The sequence below is a fragment of the Erpetoichthys calabaricus genome, chromosome 2 (genome assembly GCF_900747795.2).
Source record: "Erpetoichthys calabaricus chromosome 2, fErpCal1.3, whole genome shotgun sequence".
Taxonomy (NCBI): Eukaryota; Metazoa; Chordata; class Cladistia; order Polypteriformes; family Polypteridae; genus Erpetoichthys; species Erpetoichthys calabaricus.
Window position 1 is genome coordinate 38,350,975 of NC_041395.2, and position 16,536 is coordinate 38,367,510.

The 16,536-nt window shown below is 41.2% G+C and overlaps 1 protein-coding gene across 3 annotated transcripts in view; it reads left to right on the forward strand.

Annotated features, from left to right (window-relative positions):
• The window catches only part of si:cabz01101003.1 (ubiquitin carboxyl-terminal hydrolase CYLD), a 110,656-nt gene that overhangs the window by 46,578 nt on the left and 47,542 nt on the right, over window positions 1-16,536 (forward strand). For all 3 annotated transcript variants that reach the window (XM_051922293.1, XM_028793605.2, XM_028793604.2), the window contains 3 exons: window positions 2,032-2,197; window positions 2,415-2,556; window positions 11,823-11,945. In XM_051922293.1, coding sequence (XP_051778253.1) covers window positions 2,032-2,197; window positions 2,415-2,556; window positions 11,823-11,945 — 431 coding nt within the window. The remainder of the gene's footprint in view (window positions 1-2,031; window positions 2,198-2,414; window positions 2,557-11,822; window positions 11,946-16,536) is intronic.

Genomic DNA, 16,536 nt, shown 5'->3' on the forward strand with positions numbered 1-16,536 from the left:
ATAGAATTGTGAATCAAAACTCTACATGACCCAAAATCAGACTAGATAGATTAGATCGATTAGATAGATAGCTAGATAGATAGACGCCAATCGCTCTGCCACGGATGTCAAACTGTTCAGCTCCATGCCTACAATAGAGCCTGCCTTCCTCACCAGTTTGTCCAGGCATGAGGCGTCCTTCTTTTTAATGCTGCCTCCCCAGCACACCACCATGTAGAAGAGGGCGCTCAGCACAACCATCTGATAGAACATCTGCAGCATCTTATTGCAGATGTTGAAGGATGCCAGTCTTCTAAGGAAGTATAGCCGGCTCTCTTGCACAGAGAATCAGTATTGGCAGTCCAGTCCAATTTATCATCCAGCTGTACTCCCAGGTATTTATAGGTCTGTACCCTCTGCACACAGTCACCTCTGATAATCACGGGGTCTAGGAGGGGTCTGGGCCTCCTAAAATCCACCACCAGCTCCTTGGTTTTGCTGGTGTTCAGTTGTAGGTGGTTTGAGTCGCATCATTTAACAAAGTCCTTGATTAGGTCCCTATACTCCTCCTCCTGCCCACTCCTGATGCAGCCCACGATAGCAGTGTCGTCAGTGAACTTTTGCATGTGGCAGGACTCCGAGTTGTATTGGAAGTCTGATGTATATAGGCTGAACAGGACCGGAGAAAGTACAGTCCTCTGCAGCGCTCCTGTGTTGCTGACCACAATGTCAGACCTGCAGTTCCCGAGACGCACATACTGAGGTCTGTCTGTAAGATAGTCCACGATCCATGCCACTAGGCATGAATCTACTCCCATCTCTGTCAGCTTGTCCCTAAGGAGCAGAGGTTGGATTGTGTTGAAGGTGCTAGAGAAGTCTAGAAACATAATTCTTACAGCACCACTGCCTTTGTCCAAGTGGGAGAGACATCGGTGTAGCATATAGATGATGGCATCCTCCGCTCCCACCTTCTCCTGGTATGCAAACTGCAGAGTGTCGAGGGCGTGGCATACCTGTGGCCTCAGGTAGTGAAGCAGCAGCCTCTCCATGGTCTTCATCACATGTGACGTCAGAGCGACAGGCTGGAAGTCGTTCAGCTCACTAGGACATGATACCTTTGGGACTGGGGTGATACAAGATGTTTTCCAAAGCCTCGGGACTGTCCCCTGTTCCAGGCTCAGGTTTAATATGCGCTGTAGAGGACTTCCCAGCTCCAGTGCACAGACCTTCAGCAGTCGTGGCGATACTCCATCTGGACCCGCTGCTTTACTGGCATGAAGTCTCCTCAGCTCTCTGCTCACCTGCGCTGCTGTAATTGTGGGTAGGGATGTCTCTCCTATGCTGGTCTCAGCAGAAGGATGGGTGGAGGGTGCAGTACTCCAAGGTGAGAGTGAGAGTGGATTAGGGTGGTCAAACCTGTTAAAGAAGTTGTTCATTTGGTTTGCTCTCTTCACGTCTCTCTCGATGGTGGCACCTCGCTTCGAGCTGCAACCAGTGATGATTTTCATCCCATCCCACACTTCCTTCATGTTGTTATTCTGCAACTTCTGCTCCAGCTTTCTCCTGTACTGCTCCTTCGCCACCCTGAGCTGGACTCTGAGTTCCTTCTGCACACGCTTGAGCTCATGCTGATCACCGCTTTTAAAAGCCCTTGTCTTCTGGTTCAAAAGGCCTTTGATGTCACTTGTAATCCATGGCTTGTTGTTAGCATAGCAGCGTACAGTTCTTACTGGAACTACAATGTCCATACAGAAGTTGATGTAGTCAGTAGTGCAGTCAACAACCTCCTCAATGTTCTCACTGCAGGATCCCAACCCAAAATGGGTGGAGACCCATAAGAAACAATTTATAAAAATAAAATCAAAAACAAAAGCCTGATCATAATAATTTTCAAGTTTAGCCATATTTGTTTTAGGAAAATCTCCCATGTGCATGTAGTAAAAAATGTTTTAGTGAAGGTTACATTTAAAGCAACTTTTGACACATTAAGTAAGCAAGTGTTTGTGTTTCCCCTAATCCCCCCCCCCCCCCCCCCCCCCCCCCCCCCTTTAGGAAGAGGTCATAGCAGCTGGCACAGACGGAACTTATCTTGGAGAACGATTCTTTAAATGCGCCCCCAATAAGGGTCTTTTTGTGAAGTTGAAAAACTGCCGCCCAGACCCTCGGTTTCCTGCTCATCAAGTTCGTGCAAATCAGGTTGATCGTTGCAACTCCATAGGTATCAGTTTCTATTTTTTGCTTCTTCTTCTTCATAAGCTATTCATCTCCTGAATAGTAAAGTTCTCCAAACAGCTTTTCAGTAATTGTGTGAAAACTGAATGAATTCTAATTACTTACACTTGAAAAACATTCTAACATTCAACGACAAATTGAAATGCTTGGTCAAACAGAGTCTTCATTTTTGTTTAAATCTTGTGTTGCTCTTTGTCTCCCAGCATTTGCTGAGTGGGCCAGCGAAAAAGTAGAAGAGGACACCCCTCCTGAGCTGGGTGAGCAAGCAAAAGAAAGGTTCACTGGCTGGAAGAAAGGCATTCAGGGCAACTTTAATTCATGCTACCTCGATGCCACATTGTTTTGGTAAGTAATATGGAAACGTGACAGTCAGCATGATGATGCAGTGGTAGTGCCGCTGCCTCTCAGTAGTAGGAAGATCAGGGCTCAAGTCCCAGGTTCAACTTGTGTGCAGTTTGCATGTTCCTCCAGTGTCTGTGTGTGTTTCTTCTCACCCTCCAAAGATAAGCGGGTTAGGTAAATTGGCTTGTGTGTGTGTGTGTTTGCCCAGTAATGGACTGGCGCCCTGTTCATGGTTTTTTCCTACTTTTACCTATGCTAGCTGAGATAGGCTCCAGCCCAGTGCCGTCCCCCTACAAGTTACTTTGGTCTGGAAGGAAATAGAAACAAAGATACAAGTTTTCAGCCTTCCTAGAGAAAATAAAACTCTAAGGACTCCACGGTCAGTTTCAAACAGACATTCTGTGATATTATAGTTAAATGCTGAACAGTGTAAAAAGAATATGAAATCCTTTAGTTGGTGAATCCCAACACAACTAGCGGTGGTGTCATTTCCCAGTGGCCAAAGTTGTAGCTTGGCAATGCTGGTGTCACTGCATGATACCAAAGCGAGAAACAGGATAGAGGAGTTCAAAATCATTGGCAAACTTTTACTGTATGTGCAAATGACTAAGAAACACAACTGCAATATGAACCACTCATCAGCAAGTCTTCATGCCGGATTGAAATGCAGAGGCCAATGGGTCATCTGTTTCACAAGCGGGCAGATCATTCCATTTGGGGCCCTGCAGCAAAATGCTTAACCTCACACAGCGATTTTATTTATCCTTGGAAATTTTAGAAGGCTAGTGCCTTCAGCTCATAAGATATTCTTCAGAATGTATGCATTGGTTAGTCTTCACTGGCTTCCTGTTACATGTACTGCTGATTTCAAAATCCTTGTTTTTATTCGTCACACACACAGTTATACAGATACAACATGCAGTGAAATGAAAATCTAGCCTAATCCAAGATTGTGCAAGACAAAAACAAACATGCTAAAGAAGAAATAATAAAATTAAGAAGATAATAAAATGAACTAAACTAGATTAAAATTAAATTTAAACCTGCAATCTGAAACAATAAAAAGTGTAAAAAGACCATGCAGCAAGTTAAAATGAGTGTGCAATGAATTTTAAGATTGAACATTTGTTGCCATGTCAGAGATCAGGATCCTGATGGCCTGAGGGTAAAAGCTCCTCTCAAAACTCTTAGTCTTTGCCATTAGGCTGCACAGCCTCTTGCCTGAGTTGAGTAGGCTGAGCAGCCTGTTTCTGAGGTGGGTAGAGTCCATAATTATTTTTAATTTCTTCTGGTCCAGCAGCACTTGGTGTAGATATCCTGCAGAAGGGCAGTGCTGACCTTAACATGCGCTCTGCTGAACGCACCACTCTCTACAGGGCTTTGCAGCCTTGGACTGAGCAATTCAGAAATCATGCTTTGCATCTCTGTGTTAGGATGCGCTCTGTGGCACGCATGTAAAAGGTTTTCAAGATGGGTGGTGAGACCTTGAATTTCCTCAGCCGCCTCAGGTGATAAAGGTGCTGCCTTGACTTCCTGACCTGAGGTTATGTGTGCTGGGTCTATGTCAAGTCCTCGGTGATGTGCACACCCAGGTATCTGAATGTGCTCACCCTCTCAATAGGAACTCCATTTATGCTGATGGGGCTATAGATCTGCTGCTGCTTCCACCTGAAGTCCAGCACTAGCTCCTTGGTCTTGCTGGTGTTCAGTGAGAGGTTATGAGCCAAGCATCATACTGCCTGGTTCTCTACATCTTCCAGATAGGCCTCCTCGTCGTTCTTGGAGATGAGGCCAAAGACAACTGTGTCATCAGCAAACTTAACAATGGTGCTGGAGCTGTGTTTGGCCACACAGTTGTGTGTGAATAGGGAGAACAGCTGTGGACCTCTAGTGTTGACAATGATAGTGTTGGAGTAGCAGTTGCCTGCTCTCACCACCTGAAGCCTGCTTGTTAGAAATTCCAGCACCCAGTCACAGAGGATGATGTTCAGTCTCAGGTCTTTGAGGTTTGTGACCAGTAAGTGGGGGACTGTGATGTCAAAGGCAGAACTGTAGTCTATAAACAACAGTCTTACATAATTCCCCTTCTTGCTATCTACATGGGACAGAGAGGTGTGTAGAATATGTGAGATGGCGTCATATTTGTATGGTATACCAACTGGAGCGGTTCAAAGTCCCTTGAAAGGAAGGAGTAGATGGAGTCTTTAAAAATCCCATTGAAGCACTTCATGACAAGAGACAGGAGTACTACAGGGCAGTAATCAATCAGACACATGGATTTGTTGTTCTTTGGTATGGGAACAAAAACAGATTTTTTAAAACAGGTAGGAACCACAGACTGGGCTAAAGAGTTATTGAGGATAGATGTAAACACTCCACCTATCTGATCAACACATGATTTAATGTGTCTGGAAATTCCTTCCGGACCTGGTGCTTTCCTGCCTTTCCCACACCTGAGAGCATGAAGGACATTGCGCTCTGAAACAGAGATTGCAACTCCACTATTCTGAGCAGTGCTAGTACTAGCTATATTATCCTCACTATCCAGCAAGTTAATGCTAGTTCTGTTAGTGTCAAACTGCGTATAGAAAGTGTTCAGGTCGTCAGCCAGAAGAGTCCACACACACAGTAGGTTTACCTCTAAAGTCCGTAATGATCTGTAGTCCATGCCATATTCATCTGCTGTCCCCCAGTTGAAAGTTAGACTCCTCTTTCTCCTTGTACCACTTCTTTGCCTTCTTTAAAACCTTCCTTCAAGAGTTGCTGGCTGCCTTGTACTCACTATAGCCTCCAGTCTACAGTTCCACATTGTAAGCTGCAGTATGCGAGTTCACCATATCCCGGGATGGTTTTGTCTACCCAAGGCTTCTGATTGGGGAAACACCGGATTGTTTTTGTTGGAACGATGGACTACTCTAGCATATCAACAAAGCTAACTGCTACATCCACAAACTCTTTAATGTCACTAGAGCTTGAACTGAATGCGTCCCAGTCCACGTCATCAACCACGTCCCGTAGCATGTCTTCTTATTGGGTGGACAGGCATTTGATCGTTCTCTTCACCGGAGTCTGTCTCGTGATGTGCTGTTTATACTCTGGGAGAAGGAAACTGGTCTGACCTACCAAAAACCGGTTGTGAAAGCATTTTGTAACCTGACTTAATTGGAGTGTAATAATGGTCCAGTGTGTTTTCCCCTCTGGTTGGGCATGTGATGTGCTTTTCAAAGTTCAGCATGACCTGTCTCAGGGTAGCTTTGTTAACGTTTCCCAGAACAGTAAACACTGTCTGGGTGCTTGACAAGATGTTCCCAAAGCACAACATGGAGTTTAGACAAAGCCTTACCTACGTTAGCCTGAGTGATAATATAGACCGAGGTAATGATAATGAGGATGGCAGATGAGCATCAAATGTTTCAGATCAGTAGAGCAGGACTGCAAGAGAGTTGAGATGTTCCTGGGATTGCACCATTAATTGTTTATCATAAAACAGACACCTCTACCTTTTACTTCATCAGACCCAGTCATTCTCTCCATCCGAAAGATGGATAAATACTCAGATGGGGTTATTGCTTCGTCCGGTATTACAGGTGAAAGTCATGTTTCAGTCAAACAAAGACCATTGCAGTTCCTGTTGTCCAGTTGGAATTTAATCTTGGCACGGAGATCATCCATTTTGTTTTCATGTGACTGAACATTTGCGAGCAGGATACTGGGCAAAGGAGGATGGTGTGGTTTATCCCTCAGTCTGTTCCACACCCAGGCTCTTTTGCAACTGTGTTTCTTTCTCTCCATTGCTGCAGTTCGGCTCATGTAGTACGTTTGTTATTGTTCCCCTCATCACGCAGGATCTCACAGAGAATCGCACCTGGAGACAACCAGTTGATAGGTAGGTCACCATAAAATATGTGAGTAAGCTGGTTCCAGAGTTTAAGCCCTGCCATAAATAATCAAAGAAGTGGTAGTTCGTGCAAACAATGAAACGAAAAATAACCAAAATGTTAAGTAAATGCACAGTCTTAACGGAGTGACCATACCAGCTTTAAAAGACTTGGGCACCTACTTACAGAATAGGTGATAAATGTTCATACTTTCTTGCTCTAATGATAATCATTTCGTTGCATTTTGAAATAACTAGAAACTCCTAATAAAAATTGATTTGAGTAGCCTGTGGAAAGTCATTCCTGTAGTCTGTTCTTGTAAATATGAGTGCGTGAATTTTTTTCTCTGTAATAATAATAATAATTCATTACATTTATATAGCGCTTTTCTCAGTAATCAAAGCACTATCCACACAGCCTGCGCACTAAGAGAACATCTTCATTTTCTTATATTTATAACTGAAAACCAACATGTTTTAGATAGTATTTTAATGTGTGGGTTCAAAAATAAAGTGGTTTTAAGATAACACCTAAGTTGAATGCTGATTCAGTAAAGGTAGTGTTTAGGTCGAGATAAAAACTCCAGAACTCGTTGCTGCCTGTATTGTTTCTACCAACTAACAACATTTAACTTGGTTGCGCAGTGGTAGCGCTGCTGCCTCGCAGTTAGGAGACCCAGGTTCACTTCCCGGGTCCTCTCTGCTTGGAGTTTGCATGTTCTCCCCGTGTCTGCGTGGGTTTCCTCCGGATGCTCCGGTTTCCTCCCACAGTCCAAAGACATGCAGGTTAGGTGGATTGGCAATTCTAAATTGGCCCTAGTGTGTGCTTGGTGTGTTTGTGTGTGTCCTGCAGTGGGTTGGCACCCTGCCCAGGATTGGTTCCTGCCTTGTGCCCTGTGTTGGCTGGGATTGGCTCCAGCAGACCCCCATGACCCTGTGTTCGGATTCAGCGGGTTGGGAAATGGATGGATGGATGGATTTTCACCTGTATTCAGAGCCAAGCCCTGTAAGTTAATCACTCATTTTAGTCATTTAATTCATTGACAAAATCGGTTAAGGACAGCATGGCAGAAATATCATTTAGTCTGAAGGAAAGATACAGCGGGCGGCACAGTGTCGCAGTGGGTAGCGCTGCTGCCTCGCAGTTGGGAGACCTGGGGACCTGGGTTCACTTCCCGGGTCCTCCCTTTGTGGAGTTTGCATGTTCTCCCCGTGTCTGCGTGGGTTTCCTCCGGGCGCTCCGGTTTCCTCCCACAGTCCAAAGACATGCAGGTTAGGTGGATTGGCGATTCTACATTGGCCCTAGTGTGTGCTTGGTGTGTGGGTGTGTTTGTGTGTGTCCTGCGGTGGGCTGGCACCCTGCCCAGGATTGGTTCCTGCCCTGTGTTGGCTGGGATTGGCTCCAGCAGACCCCCGTGACCCTGTGTTCGGATTCAGCGGGTTGGATAATGGATGGATGGAAAGATACAGCTGAGCACCTTCTGCATGCAAGTGAAAGTGAGCATTAATTATGTTAAAGGAGACACAACCACATGAAAAGGGTGGGGCACCACCCTGGTGACCCTGTATGTCGAAAAACAACTAAGCACGCAATGTTATTGAGATGTCTTTTCAGACCCGAGTTCAAAACAGAAATAACACAAAGATGACCAAACTGCTAGTCTTATACAGTCATAAATCTAAAAAAGAAAAGATTATCATTATTAATTTGAAATGGAAATGTTTGCAATAAAATATTCTGTGAAAGAAGTCAGTGACATCTCAGACTAAAGTCCAGAAGAATTGAAGGATGAATAAAAAACATTATTATTATTATCTTTCAGCCCTCTAGCTTTACTGGAGGTATTTTACATTTTCGTTTATTTATTCCACCTTTGCCCATTTTTGTGATTCAAGGTTGTTGTGAGCTGGGGTCTGATATATCAGTTGTCATCGACTGAGGGAACACACACGTCCACCAAAGAAATTTTGGGGCGGTAACTGGGTCGCCCTTTTTAATAACTAGTAAGTTCAAAAGAAACAGGTGCTTGATGATGCTAAAACAAAAACGGTAAGGCAACTTCACCTGGAAAAATGCTGCACAATATTTCAAAGTGTAGGTCACTCTGATTAGGTTAAAGCTCTGTCTGACAGTCTGCTCATCCTGAAATGAGATGACCCCTGTCAGGAGTGTCTTGGCTTTAAAGTCGCTGGACTGGAAGGGGCAGAGTCAGTGGCCATAACTGGGCGATTTCACTGGGATGTGGGTGGAAAAAGATAACATCATCAGCGACGGCACCCCCTTGTGTCCTGGGGTGGTAATGTTTACCTCTAATGAGCTTGAAAGGTGACCCCTGACACCTACAGTATAAATTGTATTCCTGTGTACAGAATGCATTTGTATTTTAAAGCTAATATTTCAGTTATATATGTATTATTTTAGTTATTTATATACTTATATATGTTAGTCTGTAGACTAACTTTTAGTTTAGTCTATAGTGTGAACTGCCTTCTCATTTAATCTGGAAGAGTAGGTCTAATGTTCACTTTAGTGTATAATGTTAATAGGTTTATGGTGTTAAACCAAAAAGAGCAGGTTTGGTGATTCAGTCCACACCACCAGTTTGGGGTTTGTGCCCTAAGCAAGTGAGTTAGATTGCCAGTAGAAATATGCAAACAACTGTAAACTGTCAATCTGTGTCAAAGCAACAGATTTTAGAAAATGTTTCCTGACTTGGCAGCACCAATTTGCTTCATACTTGCTGAAAATGATGTCATGGTACCCAGTAGCTAGTATGACAAATTTTAGGCTTTTATGTTCATAAGGTTCTGAGATATGGTGGCTTTAAAAAGGTAAGTGGCCCTAATTTAACTGAAAAAACGAGTTCTACTGAAAAAATGGCAATGCTCCATGAGATTTTGAGCTGTTAATGCTAGATTCATAAAATTTTCAGAAATTGTTATAGTATTAAATGCTTTCAACCTCAATAATAGTTGCATATTTGCCAAGTTATGGCTTGCTGAAAATTGTATAAAAAATTTGGCCCTCTAAATGTCCACACTAAGCCACACCAGATCTTTAAAATTTGGATAGCAATTACTCATGTCTTTCCTTAGTAACTAGGTGCCTGTCTGAAAGAAATCAAACTTTCTGATTTATGAGGCATTATAAATGGAAAAAAATAATTTCACATCTATAATTTCAAATGCATATTGCCCATGTATGACTTTGACCACCATGAAAAAATAGCACTGGAAAGATCACGTGCCCGTGAGTTAATGCACAAAATATGAAGTTGGTACCTTGAACCAAACTGTACTGTATTTACTAAGGTATGAAAGTTGCCAAATTCTAGGTAGACTTTAGGTAGACTGTATAATCTCAGAAGGAAATTTGTTTGCAGCAGGAAAGTACAAAAACAAAAGACATTGTTACAGAGATCCAGTAGATAAATAAATACAACATTTAACAACCAATGTTATTGCATAAACACACACTCAGGATCAATACAAAAAAGTATAATTATTTTCTGCAGTACTCAAAATAATAATGCAGAATTTAACATTTAGCAGCATCCCTACAAGTAACCAAATTTAAAATGCTTAAAGCTCTTGGAATAAAAGAGTTCTTAAACCTGTTTCTCTTTACTTTTAGAAACCTAAATCTGTAGCCTGATGGCAACAGCTGGGATTCAGACCACAGAGGAAGGCCACTGCCTCACAGAATAAAGTTGCTTCTCTTTCTAAACTGTGTGCGCAATACATTTCAGTTATAGACATCCGCTGTGAACCAATAATTTTACTGCAGATTTTAAAAATGTTGTTAAGATGATTTATATTCTTATTGCTGAGATTGCCAAACCAACAAATAAAAGGAAATGTAATGATGGATTCAATTAAAAAAGTGCCATTATGGTTTTTCTAATTTAAAACAGCTGAGTTTCCTGAGAAAGAAAAGTTGTGACTGCCCTTTTTTATAGATTTGTGCTATGTTAAAATCAAAGTTAAGCTTGTAAACAGAAATGTTCTTTTAAGGTATATTCAGTAATAGTAGTAGCAGTAGTAGTATATCTACAGATTCTACAAGTGATCCTTAAAACTTGTGAATCCTTGAAATGTGTCATGTTTTAATAATTGTCTTTTAGGAGTATATAGCCGTGTGCTTCTACTTGTTAGTCAAATATGACTGCTGATGGCAGGAGAGCTCTGCTACTCTTCTGTCTGTGTCCATACTTGTTGCCTTATGTGGAGAACTAGATGATAATCGATTAGAATTTCTTTTGTCTTAGTCGCAGTTGCATATATACCTGGTATACTGTACATGTAACAGCACTTCATCTTTAGCACCCTGCTCCATGGGAGAAATTCAAACATGGACGTATTTCAAAATTAAACACATACATGAATTTACTGATATATTTTTACAATTGTATAACACAGTTCTGTGATTATATTATTAAGTGGTACGCCACTTCTTCTTCTTCTTCCTCTTCATTTTTCCTCACTTCTTTGTGGGGTCGATGTGCTTGATCGGCCCTCACCAAACAGCTTGGTCCTGCACCTCCTCGTCATGCTTCTTCTGAACTCACTTCTTTAGCCGGGCCCACCCTTGGCCTGGTAATCCTCACTCCCTTTCCACAGGGGTCAAACAAGGCCCCTCTGCATCGGCTAGGGGGTGTACAAGTATTACACCTCTGTAGTTTGCATGTCTCTTTGTAGTAAAACATGGCATGTTTGACACCTCAGTAAATATAGTTTGGTTCAAGGTACCAACACGATCCTTTCAATGGTGTTTTTTTATGCTGTGGTTTATTGTAGAGATGAGGAGGGCTGAAGTTGCTCCAAAGTGATGTTTCTGAACTACTCGATTGACGATCACACTAAATTCCAGCCCACTGTGAAGATCATGCTTGATTAACAAAGAGGAAAATTGGTGGGTCACAAACACATATTCATGGGGAAAAAGTGTGTTGCAACACTTAAAAGCATGAAAGATTTTTTTATTCAATTTTCAGCAAACCATAAACTGGCAGATATGCAACTGTGCACCAACTATTTTAGATGTTAAAGACATCTAATGCTAAATAACAATGACATTGCCATGTATCTGGTATTAATACTGTAAACGTTATGACTTATGGAATGTTGCCATTTGTTTAGTAGCACTGTTTTTTATTAAAGTTAGGGTCTTCTTCTTTTTAAAGACTACATATCTCAGAAACTAATACAATGAGATTATTTACAGCAAGTATGAAGCAAATTGGAGATGATTAGTTGGGAGGCCCCTGTTGATTTCACATGGACTGACCCTGAACTCTGTGATATCCTTAAATTAAGTAAAGCTTGTTTTAATTACTGAATTTCACTATAATAATGGTTCTCATTACCATTTGTCTTCCTTGCATTTCTACAGTCTCTTCTCATTTAGTTCAGTCCTGGACACTGTTCTCTTGCGTCCCAAAGGAAAGAATGACAGTAATATGTATGGGGAGACCCAAGAACTGCTGAGGAGTGAAATTGTTAACCCACTGCGAAAGTAAGTATCCAAAACACAAATGTTTGCAAATGTCCACGAAATCAAACATAGCAAGACAAAAATCTTCAAATCCAGCTTCAGTAATATAGACACTCCAAGTCCAGTGACCTCAGATAGGAATCCACCACTGGAACTCTTTTCTGTTAATGTGGTGTACATATACTGTAACAACCCAAGCAAATAATAACATTGGGCCAGTGGAGGTAAAGTGTGGGTAAACATTTCAGCCCAATGTGGGCAGCCAGCAATGGCTCATTTAGGATTTATTATGTACTTATTTGGTTGAGGCCTTTATCCAAGGCAACATACAACATTTCAAATACAATTGGGTTTATTCCCTTTGTTTTCCCAGTTGGAGTACAGAAAGGTAAAGCAACTTGCACGTGTTCACACAGTGTCAGTAGTAGGATTTGGACCCACCACTTCTGGGTTTTGAAGTCCACACTGGAGCACCATTTGTCCACTGTAAGTAAACAGACAGGGAGCTCATTACGTATACATATACCCATATACATAACTGGCCCATCCATCCATTTCCTATACCTGCTTATCCAGGGTGGAAGTGCGGGGCAGCAAAAGGCACAGGCAGGAACAATTCCTGGACAGGACACAGCCTATCACAAAGTGAACGCACTTCCACACAAACACACTCTAGGGACAATGTAGCATCACTACATGTCTTTGGACTGAGTGTGGAAACCCACACGGACATGGGGAGAACATACACGCTCCACGCAGGGAGGAACTGGGATGTGAACCCAGTGTGAGGCAATAGTGCTACCACTGTGCCTCACCCAATGGTCCTTTTCTTTAAACCTTTTTTTTTATCAAATTAAGTGTAATTTTGAAGATGTGATCTGTGTAAATTATGAACTGAGCCCACAAGTTAAGAGTCATTATCTTAATAATTATAAAATAAAAACATACTGCAATAACACACACAAATTAAATATTATGAGTCCTATTTGACATACTGCAAAAGCACAATTTTTTCAACAGCATTATACCTGAGCAGTGGCATCCTCACCCTTTGGCAATTTATATCCCTCTTTATATATACATAATATAAAGTTTTTTTTCATGCATTATTCGTATTATCTTTACAGTTTCAACAGATATTTTTGTTAATATAGCTGTTTAATTAAAGTCACTTTGTTTTTCCTGTTTCGTTCTTGTGTTATATTTAGCACTGCTTTTGTTCAATTTTTATTGCCCTTTCACGTTGCCAGGCTTGGCCCTCATTCACCATTTGGGGCATAATGGGTTCAGAAAAATTGGACGGATGCCAGAAAACTTCCCTTTTACAAGCGGGTGTGGAAATCTAGAACATACCACCAAGTCATGTAGATGAGACGGAGACCTTAATGGCCAGTAAAAAAGGCCAAGATTAGATATTGAAACAGCTTAGTAGTTAGCTAAGGAAACGTTGCCTGAATTTAATGCTCTTTTTTTACTACTAGGGTGTTGTACCGTGTTAGCCATTATGAATGTAGAGAAAAGCCAAGCAAAATGACACCTTTTATTGGCTAACTAAAAAGATTACAATATGCAAACTTTCGAGGCAACTCAGGCCCCTTCTTCAGGCAAGATGTATTTTTTTAAATATGTTGTGGATTTCTTGTTGTCTAAAATAGCAGCATGGTCAACCGCGCATAATCCAATTCATTGTTCAGAGGAGCTGGAGCTGATTCCTTCAGCATTGGCTTCAAGAGAGGAACTAACCCTGGTTGGGGTGCCAGTTCACTGCAGGGCACACTAATGCACTTACCCATATGGAAATAATGCAGAATTGCCAGTTAACAACTTAGGCTTTGAGATGTCAGTCAGTCCAGCATACCCGAAAGAAAAGCCAACGGAGACACAGGGAACATGTGGAAATGCCACACAATCAGTGACCACTGCATGAAGGTGTTTTCAAGTGTGAGTTGAACATGAGCAGACATCAAACCTGACGATCACTCCCTGGGACGCATTCCAAATTGTAGAGGCCAGAGAGAGAAAAGAGTCACTTAGAGTAATTTATCAAGTATTTAACATGATGAGAATGCTGAAATCAAAAGAAGTCCGGATAATACAAAACTTGAGATAATGACTGGCAGTCTGTAATGTCATGGGGCTTCAGTGCTCTGAGTACAGTTAATCTCTTCTTCATCTGCTGATATTGAGTTAGCGGTAATTTTAGACTGTTAGAATTGATGGACCATTGCAAAGGGAAGTTGAAAACTCACCAAGCAGAGCAAAAAGGCACCTGATGTGTGTGTCACAATTACCAGCATGCTAAGCCTCAGAGTTAATATTAGGTAAAAGCAGAAGTGTTCAAAAGGAATTTACTCATTTTGAAATTTGTGAACTAGTGTATTGTGCTTTTATACACACTTTACAGATACTTCCAGGCTGTAAGTGTAGGATTTTATTAAAGAAATCATGGCTACTGTAGAATTAAAACATATTATAGGTAAGGACATATCCTTGCATGAGATTCACTATCTATCTTAATTAAAAAATAGGTTGTCCAGCCTATAAGTATACGATATAGGATGTATTATCTTTAACGTTTCAGATCAGCTACCACAAAGGTAAACGTAAGAAAGAGAACACTGACTTGAGGGGTCATTTTTAGCCTGCTTAACTAGTGTCTAGCTTTCATTCCAAGTTCTGAATTCCTGAGCGGGATTTTTGGAAATCACATTTCTTCCATTATCTAGTGAGAATTGTAGCAAAATGACACCTTTTATTGGCTAACTAAAAAGATTACAATATGCAAACTTTCCAGGCAACTCAGACCCCTTCTTCAGGCAAGCTGTAATACAGAAACTGGAGTTCCCTGTGTTTATATACACACTAGGACAAATAATAACATTGGTAAATCTTTAAATGAGACATCTTAAATGTAAAAAATTAATAGACCTGTTCAGGCTAAGATTCATTTAACAAAAGAGAAGAGCAATGTACGGTCAAGATCTTTGGATAAGATAACTGTCCAACAAAGTCTATTGAAGTTTTCTGATGAGTTTTTCCATACAATGTGGGTCTGTAGACATGTTGTGTGGGTCAGAGATGCAAACAAGTCCTCATATCTGGCCATAAAACTCTTGTCTCTATTCAAACCATGTTATTGGCTAACTAAAAAGATTACAATATGCAAGCTTTCAAGGCAACTCAATGCCCTTCCTTCAGGCAGGATGACCTAACCTAATCTTGCCTGAAGAAGGGTCCTGAGTTGCCTCGAAAGCTTGCATATTGTAATCTTTTTAGTTATCCAATAAAAGGTGTCATTTTGCTTGGATTTTCTCTACATTCATAATGGCTAACACGGTACAACACCCTAGTACTTCAAATCATGTTGTAATGTATTACATTTTAGCATGAGCTTAATTTCCCACTCTTTTCTGTCTTGCTGTGTTCTGAAGTTGCCCATAAGCCCTGTGACTTTAAAGAACCTCTCACAGTGTCCATGGCTGTTGAAGTGGGCCGCTACAGGAACATCTATGTTGCCATGTTTAATCTGGAACCTGTGTAAATTCATTGTTTGGCGGAGTGTTTGTCCTGTTTCTCCCACATAGAGTGCAGTGTCAGGACATTTCTTGCAGAGAATTAGGTAGACCACATTAGATATCTGCAGGAAAATAATCCCTTTATGCGATGTTCTAGTCGGCAGTGTGGTATAACTACACGGTCTATATTATAAATCTGAGCACATGTTTTACATCTTTTCTGTAGGCAGGGAGTTGTGCCATTTTCTGTTGATTCACTTAGTTACTGCAGGTTTGGTGGTTGTCTGTATGCCAGGAGGGGAGGTTCAGGAAATACATTTTCAGGGTTTGATCATTGTTTAGCATTGGCTGAGTTCTTTTATAATTTTTCAAAGTGTTTCAAGATGTGGGTTATTGGTGACAACAAGGGGAATGCGGTTCTTGTTGTCTTTGTTTTTATATTCCAGAAGGTGGTCTCTGGGTATGGCAGTAGCTCTATTTATTTGAGTGTCTGTTGTTTTGTGGGTATAACCTTGCCTGATGAAAACTTGTCTGAGCTCCTTCAGTTGTTTTAATTTCATATATGTCGTAAATATTTGGATTGTAGTGTAAACTGTATATCTGACTATGCTATGTTTTATTTATTGTTTTGAAATATACTGTATAACAATTAAGGGAAGAAACAGTTGAAACTTGTATGCAGTTTGTTTGTATAAAAATGTGCTACACTGCTATTTGTCACCACTCAAAGGAGTGGTGACTCTGAGGCTAAGGTCCTGTGCTGGTATCCAGAAGGTTTCCGGTTCAAATCCCTGTCACTGCCAAAAGAAAATCCTACTCTGCTGGGCCCTTGAGCAAGACCCTTAACCTGTAATTGCTCCAGGGGTGCTGTACAATCTCTGACCCCAAGAGGTATGTGAAAACTAACAAATTCCTAATACAAGAAATTGTATAAGGCAAAATAAAGAGCAAAAAAAAAAAATTAAAAATTTATGCAGTCAGATTCTTGCAAAACTGTGATGGTTGAGCTTTTCACGTCACGGTGTCTGTGGCTTACTGCTACTTACATGGAAAGATGGTACAGTATCCAAACATCATTTGAAAGAAACCAGGGCATA